This window comes from Chanodichthys erythropterus, chromosome 24 (genome assembly GCF_024489055.1).
Source record: "Chanodichthys erythropterus isolate Z2021 chromosome 24, ASM2448905v1, whole genome shotgun sequence".
Lineage (NCBI taxonomy): Eukaryota > Metazoa > Chordata > Actinopteri > Cypriniformes > Xenocyprididae > Chanodichthys > Chanodichthys erythropterus.
In genome coordinates, this window is record NC_090244.1 from 10,348,243 (window position 1) to 10,369,653 (window position 21,411).

At 36.3% G+C, this 21,411-nt stretch overlaps 1 protein-coding gene across 6 annotated transcripts in view; it reads right to left on the reverse strand.

The window, feature by feature from the left end:
* Positions 1–252: 252 nt before the first annotated feature.
* Positions 253–21,411, reverse strand: part of LOC137015254 (cytosolic carboxypeptidase 4) — a 202,989-nt gene continuing 181,830 nt past the window's right edge. For all 6 annotated transcript variants that reach the window (XM_067380092.1, XM_067380094.1, XM_067380096.1 and 3 more), the window contains one exon: positions 253–1,276. In XM_067380092.1, coding sequence (XP_067236193.1) covers positions 997–1,276 — 280 coding nt within the window. In that variant the 3' untranslated portion in view covers positions 253–996. The remainder of the gene's footprint in view (positions 1,277–21,411) is intronic.

Below are 21,411 nucleotides of genomic sequence, written 5' to 3' on the forward strand. Positions count from 1 at the left end.
TGCTGCGGGTTGCTGGAGGTCACAGCTAAGTCATTACCTACCCCTAGATTGAGCCCTGAATGACACAGGGAGAATGAAAATAGAGTCATTACCCATACTGCCTTTATTCAGAGAAACAGTGCACTTACCCTTCTGTTTACTAAGTTACATTGAGTGCTTTGGTGTCTGTCTCTTTATATTGTTTCAGTGCTCTGCCCTTATCACCAATGATTTAGAGTATGATTTTTGTTCACCTAATAACAGTCATAAAAATGTCACTGCAGAAATATTTTATTGTTTTCTTTTTTACTTATATATCTATGTATGCATGTATATACATAAACATATTAAAAAAAGAAAAAGTGATACAGTATCTCTTTATCTGTCTATACATTATATGTATTTATGAGTATTTGTGCGTATTTGTATGCAGCACATTAGCCTCACAACTTGTCACTGCAGTATGTAGGCACTTGTAAGGACACTAGCAAGTATCACTTTGAAACTAACCATAAAAAACATACATGATTACTGATCTTCAAAATCTATGATAATAAATAAACATTAATAAAAGTAAACTTTAACTTTATATGCAGTGCTATCTTACAATATCAAATGTTTACTTATGAGTTTCAGCGGAAGACCAGTTATACTTTTGTCAGCTAGCTACCGGCTTCTAGTTTACAGTAAGAGCAATCGTAAACAAACCCACAACACCTGCAAATGATTCACCGCAAACACCAAAGCGCCAAAACACCAATGAGTTCATCATGCCATTATGATTATGCAACAGTGAATTACTCTTCAAGTGCTGTTTTATGTGAGAAATACATATTCATATAGTTTATATCAGGAAGCACAGGTGGAATCTCATCCATTGGGTGTACTAGCAAATGTTTTGCAGGTGTGCATGTCTTATTTCATTTCTTAGACTCAAGGTTGAAACGGAAATATTTAGCATTCGGTCTTATGATAGGCTGATATAAAATCTAAAAAACCCAGAAAAGACAAAGAGGCCTAACACAAGTAGCCGTTACTGATGTCAATGCCGTTACACTGCCCACTCTTGATTGTTAGACTCTCCAGGGAGTCCTGCTGCAGGTAGTGAGGAACAAGGCGAGACTTCCTGTCGTTACGCCGCCTCCCGGTCCGGCAGACTTCCGCGTCATCTTCATCCTCTTCCGCACTGGACGTGTTGCCGTTCACCTCCATGTCCAGTTCGTTGGCACTAAACGGGTCACTGCAGGATGAATATTCGATCTCCTCCATGCAAGGCGGCTCGTCGTCCTCGAAACAACTGCCGAAATAAACACAAAGGTAATAAGTTGGCTACTAAACTGTTGTTATCGTTAACTAAAACTATTAAAAATATTTCGATTACTTAAATATAAATACTTGATGAAAAACTAACTACAATTAGAAAAGTTGCCTTGTCAACTAACTGCAATAAAACTAAAATCAAAATTAAAGGCACAATATGTAATTTTTCGCCACTAGAGGTCACTTATTCAAAACAAAGGCGTAGCTTGATGACGCTGTGAATGAGCGTGGAATCATGGGAGTTGTCATCTTCAGCTCGACAGCCGATGGAAAGGAATCCGACGGATTCGGGGAGAAATCATGTTCATGGATGCATTAAAGTTTTTCTAATGTTACGGTGGTAATTTGCAGTAATCTATATCGTTATTATTAACCCTTAAATGCATGACTTTCGCCAATCATTCTTACATATTCGGGTCTTTATCGCCCCAGATCTATATCTAACACTGATGGATCTCTACCTGTCGCGATAATATAAAACTCCTCTGATATTAGAGAAACAATTACAAGAATAAAATAAATCGTATTTTGTTACCTTTTGGAGCTTGAAAGGGCTCCTTTTGAGCAGATGTTTTATGCCATCATCACTGTCCTCGTCAAAACTAATTTCACAGTAAATTCAGCAAATAATGGGCTAGTTTTATGTTTGAGGTCATGAATATGAGCCCATTCGCGATCTCAAACGTATTCTCAAAACTATATAATTTTCAAAATCTTTAAAATCAATATTGCGATCGCTAACAGCTTCCCCAGACCCATCCAGTGACAGTTACAGTCATATTTGATTGCGTTTAGTACTTGCTCTGTAGTAAATCGCTGAGCCATTTCATGTTTTTCTTATTATTTCGTTTTCTGTCTGAATGAGTCGTCACTTCTGCATTGTGTATCAGACATTGCCACCTTGTGGAATAAAGGTGAATTGCACGTATTCCGTCATCTAAGATTAAATTATTGTTGTGCAGAAAAATATACATACACTCAAACACACCTCGGGTCGTTTCTGACCCTATACAACTTTCATAAAAAATGAATACAAAAATAGGCATTCTTTTATAATTTTATGATTTTTTTTCTTGTTATATTCTTTATAATGAATGGATTGAGGAATACCAAGAAGGTTGATCTCTAACTTTAAAACATGAACGAGGAGGAGGGTATTGAATGACGTCCCGGGTCACTAATGACCCGAGGTATGCATTTAAGGGTTAAAACTGGAAAATGATCTTAGTGCGCATATGACATCATCGACAGGCGATGCAATGACACGGTCCGTGTCCTGGTTAAAATCGCTGATTTCTCTGGATTTAAACATTGTTGGAAAAGTTTGGGATAATGTCAGCACACAAGTCAACAAAAATATATCATTGTTCTATTGGTTTTTGGATAGTTTAATACAAAAATCTTACACATTGTGCCTTTAATTAAACTATTCAGAAATATTTTCAAAACTCATGTCCAAGACTTTTTGGACAAAAAGTACCCTAGCGTCTTTATTGGTAAACTCGTGGCAATTATAAGAGAAGTTACAGAGAATTTTGTTTTTATTTCCATTTTATTTTATTTGAATGGTATCCGCAAATAGTGATTGACTGTCATAAAGCTGAAAGCAATGTACTAATTCAGAATCAGATTTAATAAGTATATTTAAATCTAAGTTGTGACTTTGATAATCTGGTTTATTTATGATACTTTTTGTTTTAGCTAATAGAAGTTCAGAATGGCTGATGATTTAAATATTTAGTAGTCAAATTGTCTGGTGAGTGAAAAAGTTAATTTCAAACTCTGTACATAATACTAAAAAACAGCCGCAAGGCATTTGAAAAAGGCCTTAGTTTTGAAAAAAAACTGTAAATCATCACTTCATCACCACAGAGCGAAATTAATTTGAACGGAAACGCATCGCTTTGTCCCCGCTGCTGCATCTGGCGAAGGACGCTGTGACCTTGAGTTTGCAGAGCGTTTTGATTGACAGTAAACATAAAGCCCAGTCACACTAATCAGATCAAAACCACAGGGATCCATGGAGAATGTGGATGTGACGAGCAATCCGATTCGCCCGTCCTCGCCACCGGTATATGTGTGTGCGCACGCGTGAGTCTGTTTATCATTTTCTCTGCCCTGGGTGGAAATTAAAGGGAAAAAAATAACATCTGGTGTGCCACAATGTGAAAAACAACATTGTATTTTTCCCTCTTCATTATATGGGAAAGATGAGATGACGCTCTGGGTGAAAGACAGAGTGTGTGGGAGCGGTCTCATGAGACACAGGAGACATGTCCCTTTCACAAACAAATCACGTCCTCTTGACTCGCAAAATGAACCAATTTGTTATGCGGTTGTCAGTGTGGCAACAGGTGCGTGTTACTCGTCTATTCTTCTGGCTGTTACTGGGTGTCCAAATTCAGTGCGGGACACGTAACAAGCAAGGATATTAGTGTCAGTTTTGTGGTCGGAGCACCTGTCTTTTGTGAGGAGAGATGATTTGCATATAAAGACCTCATGACTGAGTCTAATGCGGCCTCTTGAGTATTTCGACAGTTCTTTAAAAAGGAAGTTTAAACACATTCTTTTGGAGTCATCATATGTCTTGATGGATGTGATGAGTCATGTTATTTTTTGAAAAAAAAAAAAAACGAAAAAAAGAGACGAAATGAAACGAAACAAAACAAAAAAATAAAAATGTTGAAGCATTCGTCCAAAATATGGGATTTAGAACGTTCAGTGACGTCACTTAACTGCCAGATTCAAGCTGTGCTTTCGCGCGCTTTGGCTGGCGCAGAGCTAGAGATGGACGCGCTCAGCACTTCTTAGTTATCACAGCTATGCAGTGTTTTCAACAACATAATGTTTATTTTAGGTTTCAGACATTTAAATATACATAAGTACTAGTAAAACAATACATTTAGAGTTTGTTATTGCTGCTTCCATAGACATCAGTGTGTATTTTACAATCAATTCAAATATAATTTGCCGACGTGTTTTATTCATATCAGACACACATAGTATAAGTAACTATAAAGTTTACTCTATTTTTCTCCCAGATCACCGGCCACTTACACGGATTTTGGGAGAAATGGATGAATTCACGTGCTGTAAATTCGACTGACAGTGCTCTCTGAACAGCTGCGCAAACAAACATGGCGGCGCCCATCTTGCATTATAGATCAAGATCATTTATTAACATTTTTAAATGACAAAACACACTCACTTTTACATATTTGAGAATCGGAATATCAGATAGTTGATGACATGGTAAGCAAGTTTGTGAATATTTTGAATAAAAAAGGAGAAACGAAATAAAAGCGCTACATCTGTCATACAGTGTATAAATTGTGGCTGCGGTGTGTGACGTGACAAACAATAATGGTCGCGTAAAAAAAACCTCAAATAATATTTAATTTATAATTTATATAATAAATAAAATGCAAAGTGATAATATAATTGCACTTTTATTTTCTCTATTTTAAAGTTTTTAATGCTGTTATTTGATGTAATGTTTTAAAATGTAATGTTAATAAAATAAATTTATACATTTTAACTAAGTTAAGCCAAGTTTATTAACATTTTGTTGGGTGCGATTGGGGACAGGTGGGGCTTGGAACCCTCAGCTACCTCCAAAGTGGGGAATGGCAGAAAAAGTTTGAGAAACACTGCCCTAAGGGACATGGTGATGGAAAAAATATGAGATGAGAAGAAAAAAATTATATCAATGCTTTTGTGTTATCTAGCAAATGGTTTGCGTTCCCCCGTGAAACTTTGCGTTCGCTCATAAAACTTTCGCATTCTTTGGGAGCAAACGCAAAAGTTTGCAAGGGAACACAAAGGTATTGCGAGCGAATACAAAGATTCTCAGCAGAACACAAATTTAAGATAGAACACAAAATCACCATGCCCCTTTAGGGGCTAGGTAAGATATATTATTATTTTATTTTAAACATATTGAAAGCAATTTTGTCCTTTATGTCAGATGAGCTCTGGAGACTCACTGAGTTATGACACTGCAGGAAGGACAAAATCATTATCGACTTCCATAGAAATACCGCAGAGACGCGTCAACCTTTTGATGTCACAACAGAACGTTCCGTTTTAAGGAAACAGGGCATCTTTATCTGTGTAAGCTACACCACCTCAAACTACTGTTTATAGCAGTTCAACAATGATGTGGGTTTCTGACTTGATGAGCTCTATTCTTGACTTCTCTGAAAGCAAAGACTTAGTGTACTTATGCAGGTCTGCTTTCAATTACTTTAAGTGGCCACTGAGAGCGAGAGCTGTGCTCATTTTGGTGCCGCTTGGCCACGGGGAGTCCATGCATCTTTATGCAAGTCAGCAGGTCAGCTTTTCAGCACTCAATCATAAAAACACAACACCACACACCTCGAAAGATCATATGACGACAGTATACAACAGTCTTATTCTCAGAATAAGAGAGAACGTGAGATAGATATAGGGGAGACTGGAGCTAGTTTTCTCACTTTTTTCTCCATATGTGTCTCTTTGGGGGGGAGTTCCGTATTCAACTTACAAAGAAAGCATAAAACTCTCGCAGTTCAAAAAGCTTATGCTACGTCCTACGCCTTCCCTATTCAACTTACAGAAAAATCTTAGCTGACACAACGCCAGCTCTGTTTTTTTCGTGAGTTGAATACGGAAGGCGGTCTGGTGGAAGCTAGATATTTTACTTCATAACTTGTTACATATGGATATTTTATTTACACAAACACATCGCTTCGCTTCAGAAGGCCTTTATTAACCCCAGTGGAGCCATGTGGAGTACATGTTTATGATGGATGGATGTGGATGGAAGCACTTTCTTCAGCCCATACTCGTTGGTCTCACTAACTGCCATTATAAAGCTTGGATGTCTCAGGATATTTATAAAAGGATTAGTTTACTTTCAAATTAAAATTTCCTAATAATTTACCCACCCTCATGTCATCCAAGATGTTTATGTCTTTCTTTCTTCAGTCTAAAATAAATATGTCCTACTGTATGTCCTACACCTCCCCTGTTTAACTTACAGAACTAACACAGCACCAGTTCTGTTTTTGCGTAATCTGAATATGGAAGGCGGTTTGGCGGAAGCTAGATATTTGACTTCATAACTTGTTTAAATATGGATATTTTATTATACAAACGCATTGTTTCGCTTCAGAAGGCCTTTATTAACCCCTTGGAGCCATGTGGAGTACAAGTTTATGATGGATGGATGTGGATGGAAGCACTTTCTTCAGCTTATACTTGTGGGTTCCGTTCACTGCCATTATAAAGCTCTGATGTGTCAGGATTTTTATTAATATTTCTTCGATTATGTTCATCAGAAAGAAGAAAGTCATTTACACCTAGGATGGCTTGAGGGTGAGCTTGGGCTAATTTTCATTTGAAAGTGAACTAATCCTTAATTTTAAGTATTTCATATAATATTTATATTTATTTCAGCTTTAATAGTTTTAGTTAAAATACTGTTTAATGCCACTAAACTTCTGTGACAACATGCCCCAATGGAGGGCACTCTGTAGGGTAAATTTTCACAGTGGTAACCTGCCTTAAAGTCAACATGAATTGGCATTTACAATCCATTTTACTTCTGTAATGTAACATGTTTCAGAATTAAACCATATTAAACAAGAAAAATAAATGTAGAGTGGGACTATCAATTGAGAAATTACTGGATGTTGAAAAGTATGTGCACATGCCAGAATGGAAACAAAAAAGGGCCAAAATAACTATTTGACTATTGGTTAACATTATCCAACAGGCCTAAATGGTGACAAAGGAAAACAAAAGTTACTGCATTATAATTGAAGATTATGAACACAATATTTTGGGCTCTTTGTAATATGTAACATCTGCCCCGGTCTCTTCTATGGAAAAAGAAAGCACAAAATGGAAGAAGAAAGAATAAAATCTATAATTCAATTCCCTAAAGTCAATGGTGTTTTAGGAGAAGTTGATTGTCTGGTATGGCTAATTTGCTCCAGGTTTCCAGAAAACAATCACTTGCCATTTCAATTAATCCAAGATCATTTGCAATTCACTGTACGGATGGAAGACGATCAATGACTATAAGGAGGATTATGCTGCTCTGGCTGGAGACTGAACACAGGGACTCTGGGGGATAAATAAACGGACAGTTGCAGGGTTTGCGCTTGACCATTCAGCATAGAGCACTTGCTTTTACGTGCGCTTCCACTGTCAACCAGCAGGGGCTAACTGGTCTGTGCTAAACAGCCAGACATAGACTCCTTGATTGCACCATCCTACAAGCAGAGGAAAAAAACAAAACGTTGTTCTTGCTCTTTAGAAATAAAATATCTGATATATTGTAGCTATAATCTAACAATAACAATAACAATACAAAGCTTCAAAACAAGTACTTCCTGTATCTCAAACAGTAGAGTATGGTGCTAGCAATGGGTTCAATTTCCAGGGAAAGCAAGATCTGATTAAATATGTAGCTTTGGATAAAAGCGTCTGCCAAACGCAATAGGTAATGACTTTTGACCCCTACCAGGGCTCTACAGTAACATTTTTCTTTAGGAGCACTTGTGCTCCTAATTAAAAAATTTTAGGAGCACAGTCAAAAATTTAGGAGCACGTTCTGTTCAATAACAGACACTAACTTTCCCATTACAGGGTGATATTTGCCCCTTTAAATTAATTTCATGGGGCATTTGTACCATTATAAGAGCAATTTTTCTAATTATTAAATGTATGCATCATATTTAATCAATTTCTTAAATTAAAATTTGAGAAAATTTGTTTTTAAAATGTTAAAAAATAAACTCAGTTAGAACAATAAGACCCAATCAGACTGTTACCAATCAAAAGAAATCCTCAAAAAATCTGAAGTGGTATTATTTAGATATTTACATAGACTGCTTAATGCAGCTCACTGGTAAATAATGTTGTACGATTGTTTTAAAATATAATTTTTTTGAATTTAGAAAAATCTTTAAAAGTTTAATATTTTAAGTAAAAACAATTTATGTGAAGTGTAAATATGAAAATAAAACCACCAGTAGGTGGCGGTAAATCTTAATGTGCGAGTCATTCTTTCAGTCCTAAAAACGCAGATTCATTCAGGAATCACTGTTGCTTGGAGACGCGCAACATTTCTGGTGTAGCTTTGTTTGAAACCGTTTTCCCGAAATAGAGCAAAAACAGACCATATTAAATCACCTAATATCAGCTTGTTTATTGGTCTTCAAATCAAATCAGTAAGTATCACATTTTCAATCATGCCAATACTCAGAGAAACAGGAGTGTACTCGTGTGATGTTACTTTACTTACATATTGCTGAGATCGACAGTTACCGGTGTTCAGCTGCAACACCGGTTACATCACTTCAACACTTCACTTGCCCACCATGACCGCAGCACCGCCACCCATCGTTGTTTAGATTTTTTTTTATAGTAATAATAATCATTTAGTTTAGTAAGAAAATAGACAGTTAAAACGGAGCGCATCTGCTCAATTCAGTGAGCAGCAGGAGTCAGATTTCAATTCACTTCACCAATTTCACCTCAGTTTTCGGAATGACAAGACGAGGGAGGAAAATTTGGTTGACAAGCAAAATGTAAAAGCGCACATTTAAGCGGGTTTGTCACTGTACTGTTTTGTTGTTGTGTTTTTCATTAAGAATAAACAATTAAACAATTGTAAACAATTTTTGAAGTGTCTGCAGCGCATGTCTTTTGCACTTGCTCTGCTCTCCTCTGCTTACTGAAGCAAAGTTTTTGAATTAATGCATCAAAAGCAACCAATAGCAGTACGAAACATAACTGTTGTTCAGTTTAAATGCATTCTGGGAGTTTTTAATTCCGATTGTAGATCTATTCATGATAATTGATCGGATCATTCGCACCGGTGCGCCTAAATATTTTTTCACAGTCGCACGCAGTTATTTTTAGGAGCAAATGCGAGTGAAATGCTCGCACTGTAGAGCCCTGCCTACCCATAATTCTTTATGAATGTCCTCTTTATGTCATTATGCTTTTTATATATGACTCCATATATTCAACATGGCTGATGGTTGATGAGCCAAATACCTCTGGAATGATTTAATCTCTCAAAATACAACTAACAACAACAAAAACATATGATTACAATGTTTTAAAATTCACTTTTTGAAAAGAAAAAAAAATTATATAAAATGTTTTCAACGTTTGACTTTTCAAACGCTTGTTTTCTGCCCTAGTTTCCTTCCACCTCCTCCAGTGTGTGTTTACCCAGCAGAAATAACTTCAGTCTTGTTTTGCTATAGGTTTGATGGTTCAGAGCCTTAAATATCTGATTTGCGCTATTATCGACTCCAAATGCTCAGAGCCATCTTTTAGACACGGGAAGCAGCTCGACAAATCCACTATTTTGGTTTAATGATCTACAGCAGTCTCTGTTGGCTCGGCTAAATTGGTACACGTACTTCTGAAACACTAACGCGTTCTCTATTTGACATCTCGCCAGCACGCTAGCAGAAAGAGTCTGAATTGCACTTTGGATAGTTGCTAAGTAAATATATCATGCATTCAAGTATTATGCAAATATTTACATGGCCTGTGCCACATCTCGATGAATGTGAATACAGAAAGACACTTTTTTTTTTCCTCTGGTGGTACACAAAAGAATCAATAGTACACAGAAACTGACCCTGCAATCTACATACACATTGTGAATGCAGACATTTGATTGCATTATTATTCTGACAGGCTCTATATGTCTGCTTGGAAGATGATTTCAAACAAACAAGATTTTCTAACAATTTGTTTATATTGACTATAAACTGCAAAAAAAGCAGCACAATGCTCATTATCATTACCTTGAATAACTTCTCAGAGTTACAAGTATGCCTTGGCATTTTGGCTGTTTTCAGCATGTTTTGTGTTTATAATTCAAAGGTATTCTCAAATCTTGTCAGGGGTAATCAATAGACAACAAACTGTGGCTTAGACATAATTAGGAAAGCATATTTCCATTTTCTTCTGTGAACATTTAACACATACTCAACAGAAGAAATAATTTTAGGGACAAATGTTTTTAAAGGTGATATGATTTTTCTCAATCAATCAATGGATCGATCAATCAATCAATCAATCAATCAATCAATGGATCAATCAATCAATCAATCAATCAATCAATCAATCAATCAATCAATCAATCAATCAATCAATCAATCAATCAATCAATCAATCAATCAATCAATCAATCAATCAAATGCATACATTAAAGAGTTAGTTCACCCAAAAATGAAAATAATGTAATTTATTACTCACCCTCATGTCATTCCAGAGCCGTAAGACCTTCGTTCATCTTCAGAACACTAAGATATTGTTGATGAAGTCCGATGGCTCATTGAGGCCTCTGTTGAGAGCAAAGCCATTCAAACTCTCAAGATCCATAAAGGTACTAAAAACATAATTGAAACAGTTCATGTGAGTTCAGTGGTTCTATCTTAATATTATAAAGCGACAAGAATTTTGTGCACCAAAAAAAACAAACAAAATAACGACTTTTCAACAATATCTATATGAGCCGATTTCAAAACACTACTTCATGAAGCTTCTGAGCTTTGTTTCGAATTAGTGATTTTAGAATTCATGACTTTGGCGCTCTGATTCACTGATTCCATTCGTAAAGCTCTGAAGTGTTTTGAAATCGGCCCATATAGATATTGTTGAAAAGTTTTTTTTGTTTTTTTTTGGCGCTTTATAATATTAAGATAGAACAACTGAACTCACATGAACTGTTTCAAATATGTTTTTAGTACCTTTATGGAGCTTGAGAGCTTGAATGGCTTTGCTCTCAATAGAGGCCTCAATGAGCCATCAGATTTCATCAACAATATCTTAATTTGTGTTCTGAAGATGAACGAAGGTCTTACGGCTGTAGAACGACATGAGGGTGAGTAATTAATGACATTATTTTCATTTTTGGGTGAACTAACCCTTTAACATTGGAAAACTTTTTTTATGTTTTTGAAAGAAGTCAGACCAGGGCTGTGCTTATTTTATCGTAAGTACAATTGAAAACAGTTGTGCTGTTTAATGTGGAAATCATAATACTTTTTTCCTCCACAATCCTTTGAATGATTTTAACCCTTGAGGGACGGATTGGGCGGTACCGCCCAAAATGGCATACTTTTACAAATGTGTAGTTATCTCAAAAACTATTAACGCTAGAGAGATGCGGTCTTTTTTGCCGTCTTCCTCAGATTCCACTGAAAACAGTGGTATCCAGTTTGTATATTAAACGCGCTTCCGTTATTGCGCAATACCACTGCGTAAACAGGCCAATGAAAACGATTATGTTAGGCAGATTCAACACGCAACAACCAATGTAAAAATTGCCGCTGGGAGGAATATTTTTCTAACCCAATCAGAGGAAGGTTACCATGATGTATTCTAGCCATTCAGAGGACTCTGTAGCTCTGCTGTAGCCTTGTAAAAGCTCGCTGGCCTATAGTAAAAGACCGGCAGCCGGGTGTAATCAATAAGCGATCGGAGAATCAGCATCAGGTGGAGAAAGCAGAAAGCGATCGGAGTGTTACAGAGAGTGATCTGAGTATTAGCGAGCACAAAGAGATAAATTCAAGAGAGATATAGCATTATTACAGATTTGTTTTATTAAAATGGCAAGCAGTAAAAGATTTACGGCAGAACAAGCTCTGGAACAATTACTGGAAAGTGATGAGGAGAAATCTGGAGCAGACAGCTTTTACACCGATGGAGAGGCCTCGCTTTGCTCACTTGCATGCCTAGGCTGTTTGTAAAAAAAAGTTAATCATTTATTTGTTCTTTACACATTTGATTAAACAATAACACATTTCTGTCAAGCAAAGAGTTTGAAAAAAATATTTTTTTTTTGTTCTATATTCTGTGATGTGTGATTTTCAGTAATAAATGACAAAAATCTAATTTTCGTTTTTGAAATTCTCTAGTTTACTGTACATTTTCTTTCACTCATACTTCCTTTATAAAAACATTACATGCATGCTTATGGTAGCTTAGGGTCTTCTGAATCCATAGATACCAAACACAGGGTGTACCATCTCCTTTACATATGATTTATAAGCCCAAATATAAAAATAGAGAAAACAGACCAAAAAGGGCTTAGTCCCAAAAATAAAAAAAACGCCTAGGACTGTTTGTAAATAAAGTTAATTATTTAACTGTTCTTTACACATTTGATTGAACATTAACCCATTTCTGTCAAGAAAAGGGTTAGAAAAATATATTTTTGGGTCAAAAACTTTTCACTATTGTTGTGTGGTAGGATGTTGTGTAGGATTTTCAGTAATAAATGAGAAAAATCTCATTTTCGTTTTTGAAATTCTCTAGTTTATTGTACAATTTTTCACTCATACTTCCTTTATAAACATATTGCATGCATGCTTATTGTAGCTTAGGGTCTTCTGAATCCATTGATACCAAATACATGGTGGTCCATCATCATTACATATGGTTTATAAGCCGAAATGTAAAAATAGAGAAAACGGACCAAAAAGGGCTTAGTCCCCTAAGGGTTAAATAGAAATATTTTGCTATCTTATGAATGTCTTTACTGTCACTTCTGATCAATTTTAAGCATCTTTGCTGAATTAAATGAGTTAATTTCTCGGTCATTTTATATATATATATTTTTTTCAATTCCCCCTGTAGTCAATAATTTTACCCCATAAATTCATCTTTGATCACCAAAATGACATATTAAAAATTTTTTCCTTGTATGTAACTCTATACCCTTGCCTCATTTAATATATGCAGATAAATTAATATGCAAATTAGCGCCACCTCCACTCACTCACGCCAGCTCAGAGATCCACTTGGTCAACTTACTGAGGTAAACGCTGCACAATGGTATCGTTCTTTACAACATCAGACACATAACAGTAATTAATATGATTAGCCTTTTGCTTGACTATGTTATCAAACAGCTAATAATGTGTTGCTCAAACCATGTTTCCATTCGCCATGTCAGAGTCAGACAGCTGCCAAATGCTTTGAACAACTCAGAACGTCAGTGGAGAAAGGCATATAGTTCATCATAACATCGTAATATAGATCATATTGCTGCCATATTGCTAAATCTACACAATTTTTCATATCAACAGAAAAATCTGGGATAACCTGGCTTCTCTTAAGACTTCCCTGCTAGTTCGCTGTTAATGATATGCTAAAGCCCGCCGGTTGACGTGATTGGCTACAAGGTAGTTTGTGACATCAGAAACACCAGCGATTTCAAACTGCAGGTTTGAGATTCTTTTTTTCACTGCAAGGAGAATATACTAAGCAATGGTGTTGACATATGAATTTGCACATGGTCTGTCTTAAAGCATATTAAAAACTCCTCATAGACATATAAACACCATTAAAACTTGATTTTCACCAAAAGGGTTCTTTAATAAGTGAAGAATTTTTTTTTTTAACTTGTAAGAGCGACATTTTCATACTGGTTAAAAAGTCATTGTCAGTTCTAAAATGAGATTTTTTATGTAATTCAACCACAAGTATTTTATTTACAAAAGTCATTTCCTCATTTAGTCTCCTGTGGCTTGTTTATTGTGTATGTACAATAGCAGAGAAACCTTTGTTAGTTTTGTAATTATATGCAATCTCTATCGGATTATCTATGTCATCCCATCGACAAATTCCAGAGCAATCAGAATCAACAATCAAAGCACAATGCAAGAGAGAGACAGGGCCAATCTGCTCCCACCATCAGCTCCTGACCAAGAACAATCCGTGGGTCATTAGAATTCTCCCCTCGCTTGTTTGATAAAGGGTCTTAGCAGCTTGAATTTTAAAAGCCTAATTTTGCAGTGAGGGAAAAAACAGCTTCAGTTGGGGTTGGAGAAGAAATTTTTGACACTTTTGCTCTATTCAAATAAAAAAGCAAGAGCAATGAAACAAACTGGCCGGCTCATTCATTCACAACACTGCTGTTCTGACACAAGCTCAAGATGCATTCAAATCACTATATTCATACACAGCGGATTGTGCCATAAAGTTGATTTGAACAATTTCAGTTTCAGCAACTTCAATTTCTGTGTACTCCAACCAAACTTTGATGCCACCATCAAAACTGTATTACTATGCTCACAGGGAAATGCTACTATAAAACAAAATATATTTGAATATTTGGTAACACTTTACAATAAGGTTTCATTTGTTAACATTAACTAACAATGAACAACACTTTTACAGCATTTATTAATCTTATTTAATCATAATCTCTGCATTTACTAATAATAACTATAATAATTGTATCTGTTAACACTACTTAATGCGCTGTGAACTAACATGAACATTTTTATTGGTTAAAGGTTATTAAATGCTGTAAAAATATACTGTTTATTGTTAGTTTGTGTTAGTTAATGCATTAACTAATGTTAACAAATGAGACCTTATTGTAAAGCATTACTGAATATTTATTTATAAATCCAAATATTAAGTTAAAAGTCTTAATATATAAATGGAAATTTGACTATATAGCTAACTCTTATTACGTAAATGTAAATTGTAATTAAAGCTTCAAGCAGCATTGAAAGGGCCCTCGCACCCAGGGCCAACACCACCCCAGTGGCCTTAGGAAAAGAGTGAATAGTGGGCGACATGCATTTAAGCCTGTAAATATAGGAGAAAAAAAGTAATTTTGATGCGCCACACTTCCTGTTGCCAGCAGGTGGCGCTTTGAATACAACTGAATATTGCCATGTAGATGTCTTCAGGTCAGAACTATTATCATACATGTGAAGTTTGGGGCAGATTGGACATTGTGTTTCAACAACTTCCTGTTTCGTGGCATTAATCGCATGCTTTAGCACTTAGCCAAGTGTTACATGATTTAACGTGTTTCTATGAAATCCGCTTTATTTTTTCCCAAATTCCTTTTTATTTTTTTTCCCAAATTCCGTTTTTTCCATTTGAATTTTTCTGGATTCCGTTTTATTTATTTTTTGACTCCATTTTAATGGTTAAATTAAATTTTAGTAATCAAAAAGCATGTCTAATTAATTGAAATAATGAATCTTGTCCAATTTACCAACAATTTTATTGATGATAAACTATGATAAACGTTTTATTCTTTCCCCTCAAATTTTATTTTGACCAAATTCTGTTTTCTGGATTCCATTTTAATGGTTTAATTCCATTTTAATAATCAAAAAGCATGTCTAATTAATTGAATTCTTAAAAACAACGACATTAATTAATTAAAAAATATATTTTATGAATTTTTTTTTCGAAGTTCTGTTGTGTCTGCCAATCAAATGAACGCATACCATTTAATTTATCTTTTAATCATGAAATTAAACTTTTTTTGTCAAACACAATGTGCTGCACAACAGAGCTTTACTGTTAAAATTAAAACATGGAAGAAACACTGAGATTATTGTTTAAAAATATATTTTAATAATTTATTGTTAAATTAATTTAGCTAAATTCTACTGTACAACAGTAATATGTTTCTGTCAAGTTAAATCAAACTTTTATTTTGACCGTTTGCCTACAGCTTTAAGTTTCTCTGTGTTTATGATGGTAGTTTTCTCAAACGAAGCGGTTAAATGCTGATGAAGTGACTTTCAGAGCAGCTCTGGAGATGAATTTATGCGTTCATATAGTGAGGCGTCAGAGGACGAAAACACCGCGAACGTCGCATGTGCTTCAGCGTGCGTGCGCCCGCGCGATTGTGTGTGAGGCGGTGTGAGGTAAATGAAACTGCGCTTCCGCATCATTCATTTCAGAGTCACACAGGCACAACATCATATTTGGTCAGTCTAATCTTAAGGCCTTAGCGATGTTAAATCGCGAAGATCTTGAGTTTTCGTTCAACCGCGTGTTATACAAAGAAAGTAGAAGACACGCTGTTGAACGAAAACTCAAGATCTTCGCGATTTAACTTCGCTAAGGCCTTAAGATTAGACTGACCAAATATGATGTTGATCTGGTTAAATCTCTATGAGGAGTTGATCACAGTGTAAAACACAACATTTCCTGTTGCCCACAGGTGGCACTATGACTGTAACTGAATATTGTGAAGTAGATGTCTTCAGGCCAGGACTCTAATAAAATATGTGAAGTTTGGGGCAGATTGGACATTGTATGCCCGAGTTACAACGTTAACGTCGCAAAGGCCTTTAGATTAAACTGACCAAATATTTAGTAATTAATTATTACAAAAAAAGTATCGATTTGTTGAGTAACATTAAATCTTAATAATAACTTACACCAACCAGACGCTATAAGATTACAGTGACGAGCAATTTGACTGTCCACACTAGACGCGACGCAACAATGAGAAGCGATAAAATCAATCAAAAACCACAGCCAATCAGAAGAGAGTGTGGGAGGGCTCCCTCAGCAAGAGCACAGCAGACACAATGAACTGGGTAAGTACATAGTAAAATTCATAAAAGTTACACCATTTAAACATTATTTAAAGTGCATACGGAGTGACTTAACCAATATTTGTCATAGAATACACTTGTTTATTCTCATTGAGTTGATAGTTTGAACGTTCTTGTGCCCATTTACTTATTTTGCTCAAAAGCTGGGAATACAGAATGATATTCAAACTCACATTGACACTTTTAACATTAAATAAAACACATAAACAGTACCTGATATTATCATTGCCATATTTTTGGGATGTTGTTCCAGCCACGATGTCACCGAGAAATAGACACCATTTCTAAAATAGAATCGGCGCGTTTATCGCTTGTCATGGCATCGCAACTTCAAAGTCATCCTTCTACTTTAACCAAGTTCATAAGCATGAGGAGGCAGCAAAATGCTTTGTTTTAATGACATTACTGATATTTTAGCTCTTTAAAATGCAGAACCACGATTTAACTACACTTAAAAATGAATTAAGAATATCTGGAGAGAGGTGGACACAACCACATGGCATGTAATTGCTTCTCAAGTCCCCTGGTAAAGCCATGCTCCAGAATATTTATATATATATATAAATAAAACTACTTACAATGGATTACAGTTTCACATCCATGAACTACTTGGTGGCAGTAAGTACGGATAAGTCATATAATAGTACTTAAATTGTACTTACCTTTCTTGAAATACCATGTTCTTTACAGAATTATTACACTGTGACTTACGAGATTTAAATCTGCAAACTAACTAGCAAAAGTAATGACATAATAAACTATATATAATAATATACTTATACATGTACTATACTAATGTAATCATTTTAAATAAATTCATTATTTTAAGATTTAATTATGTAGCCCTGACGCATCGAGGTATGGTCTCCACTAGACCCCTGAAGGTGTGCTGTGGTATCTGCACCAAGATGTTAGCACCAGATCCTTTAAGTCCTGTAAGTTGCGAGGTGGAGCCTCCTTGGATCGGACTTGTTTGTTCAGCACATCCACCAGATCCTCAATCGGATTGAGATCTGGGGAATTTGTAGACCAAGTCATCACCTCAAACCCGTTGTTGTGCTCCTCAAACCATTCCTAAACAATTTTTGCTTTGTTGCAGGACACATTATCCTGCTAAAAGAGGCCACAGCCACCAGGGAATACTGTTTCAGTGAAAGGCTGTACATGTTCTGCAACAATGCTTAGGTAGGTGGTACGTGTCAAAGTAACATCCACATGGATGGCAGGACCCAAGGTTTCCCAGCAGAACATTGCCCAAAACATCACACTACCTCCGTCAGCTTGCCGTCTTCCCATAGTCGTCCTGGTGCCATGTGTTCCTCAGGTAAGCGACGCACACACACCCGGCCATCCACGTGATGTAAACGAAAATGTGATTCATCAGACCAGGCCACCTTCTTCCATTGCTCCGTGGTCCAGAATCAGCATGTGCACCCTGACTGGTCTGCGGCTATCAAACTGTATTCTGACACCTTTCTATCAGAACCAGCATTAACTTCTTGTGCAATTTGAACTATAGTAGCTCGTCTGGTGGATCAGACCACACAGGCCAGCCTTCGCTCCCTGCCCATGACCCTGTCACCATTCACCAGTGTTCCTTCCTTAAACCACTTTTGATAGATACTGACCACTGCAGACCAGAAACACCCCACAAGAGCTGCAGTTTTGGAGATGCTCTGACCCAGTCGTCTAGCCATCACAATTTGGCCCTTGTCAAACTCACTCAAATCCTTACGCTTGCCCATTTTTCCTGCTTCTAACACATCAACTTTGAGGACAAAATGTTCACTTGCTGCCTAATATATCCCACCACTACCAAGTGCCGTGATGAAGAGATAATCAATGTTATTCACTTCACCTGTCAGTGCTCATAATGTTATGCCTGATCGGTGTATATATACTTAAAGATAAAAAAATAAAATCAAAAGGCATTTTAAGACCTCAATAGCATGCATTAATTTCAAGAATATGCACTATAAATTTCCTGCCCTGAACAAAATGTCAGGCTCTTCAAAAAGCTCAGGAAAAATGACTGAGTAAAAAAAATGGAGTCCAAAGTTCCGGAAATAATTTCATTCGCAGATTAGAAGGGGCAAGCTGCGTGCCGCATGTCGGGCGAGGGAGTGTTCGTGTCTGCGTGACGGCAGGGGACAGCGATTCAATCAGCTCTCTCCTGGGAGACGGCCACCGCTGCACAAGGATACGCAGCTCTTGTTTACAGTGTGTGCTCTCACAAACTATTACAGACACCTCATAAGAGATCTGCCAGCAAATATCTCATAGAAGGCATTAAAATCAACGCCACTCAAAAGCTGTTTGCAGCCCACTTTTCAAGCTCTAATCTTCCCCTCCCTTCTCTGTCTCTGCACCTGAATGCATGTTAGTAAAAAATGTGCAGAGGTAGTTTCCTTTTACAACACTTCCAGCTATCAAGCCTGTTCATGCGCGGACTGTAACACAGGGAACAGCAGCTCGGAATTTTAAGTGTTCTTATAATGATTCTTTTGGAGGGTCTGTCCAATTGTGCATTAATAATTAAAGTGCAACTAAACAACTAAGCAATATGAAGTTCTGGCAAACTTTCAGAGGTACAAAACAATTAGCGGAGCTTCCCTACGGTCGATCGGTTCAGTGATTTTGGTGGAATATTTAGAAATGAATTCTTAAGATGCCATTTCATGGATAAATGAAGGGACTAAAAAGAAGATTTAGCACATGCAATTGCTGCAAAATAACTGCAAAAATCCAATGAAAAATTAACAACCCCTGGATCATATGCAAAATTATGTAAGAAATTGTGCTGCCTTCAGAGCTATATGTAGCATCCGTTACATATTCAATATATTCATATAAATTATTACATATAAAATTATTATACATATATATATATATATATATATGTATATAAAACAAAATATGGTATATTTAATAAAATATGTAATTAATTAAGTTATATAAAAAGACTTAAAGGGTTAGTTCACCCAAAAATGAAAATGCCGTTCCACAACCTCATGCCGTTCCACACCCATAAGACCTTTGTTCATCTTCGGAACAAATTAAGATATTTTTGATAAAATCCAATGGCTCTGTGAGGCCTGCATTCCCAGCAAGATAATTAACACTTTCAGGTGGTTTGGAGAGCGTATCAAACTGCCAAAGTGTTAATTATCTTGCTGGTAATGAAGGCCTCACTGAGCCATCGGATTTTATCAAAAATATCTTAATTTGTGTTCCGAAGATGAAGGTCTTATAGGTGTCAAACGACCCATTGTAATCAATGACAGATTTTTATTTATTTTTTTGTGTGTGTGAACTAACCCTTTAATGCATTAAACAGCAGGCCTAATAAGGTAAATAATATTTAATATTTAAACTCATAAACCTGTCCTCCCTCAGAAAAATAACTAAATAATGAAGACTTGGAAAGCAGCATGACACATGCCTATTTCTCTCTAAAGACTTCTTAAATGGTCTAAATAAATTGAAATGAAGCAAGCTAACTGGCAGGTTCAACCTTCCTCAATTTCCTGAAGGGCAACCATCATTTCAGAGTGGATTAACAAGTTAATGTAGTTTGTGGTAACTTTTGATGGAATAAGTTTCACAAGTCGGCTCAATTTTCATTGTTGGAATAGCTGGAGGTGCTGGGTGAATCTGAGGACAATTGCAAATGGATAAAACGGGCCAATTGGCATGTAAATTCAGCTAGAATTGTTGAGGAAATATTACAAATTTTAATAATCAATTGCTGTTGTTATTATTAGAGCCCCGTCTGTTTATTTGTTTACACTTTTAAACATCCCCTTTTGTCTCACAATTGAATGCGATTCACGGTTGACTAAGCTTTCAACTTCGAAGCTTTGGCTTCGAAGCGCTCTGATGTGGGGGAAGAAAAGAAATCGAGCTCGGGAAGAATTACAGAGTGAGCCAGAACATACTGTGGGGACTCATTTCCAAACTGCGTAATGAAAGAACTGAAGAAATGTGTCAAGCTGTAATGTAAGATGTCATGAAAGGTGTGGAGACGTTCAAAGCAGTTTTTATGAGAGCTTGTTATCTTCTGAGGGGTCTGGCATCAAAACGGCTTCTTGGACGTCTTTAGTTCATTAGATAAGAAAAGACTGCTGTTAAGTGACGTCATCAGGAAGCGTTTCTAAAGAGACTAAAATTGGGGTCAGACATAAAAATTAAACCTTTTCATTTCGACGCTCAGCCTTTGATAGAAGCCCATATCTGAATCTATTAAAAGAAATAAAAAGTTATGCTTTATTATTAGATAGGCAATTCTGTTGTTTTTTTTTTTGTTGTTTTTTGTTTTTTACTATGAAAGCAAAAAAAAATCTGAATATCTGACACAAAAGATATAATAGACTTGAATATGAAGTAAGCCAGAGTGTTCAGGGTTTCATTTCTAGCAGGTATTGAGCATTCTGTCGGGCTACTTTTCATTCAGAAGTGCATAACCAAAAGTGTTGGGCAGGAAAATAGCACCCATCTGAATGTGAATTGCTTCCCTCACAGAGGAGTCACAAACAAAAAGGGCTTCCTGTCAGCTCCGAAGCGCTTGCTTCTCTTTTGTGTCTGGGGCTTGAGGTGAATTAACTATACACATGACTTTGTCTGGGATGATTTTGGATGCATGGCGTCAGTAGAGCCGGCTGTCTTGGACTGACTCGCAAAAAAGCACAAAAATCACGACTAGAGCTGT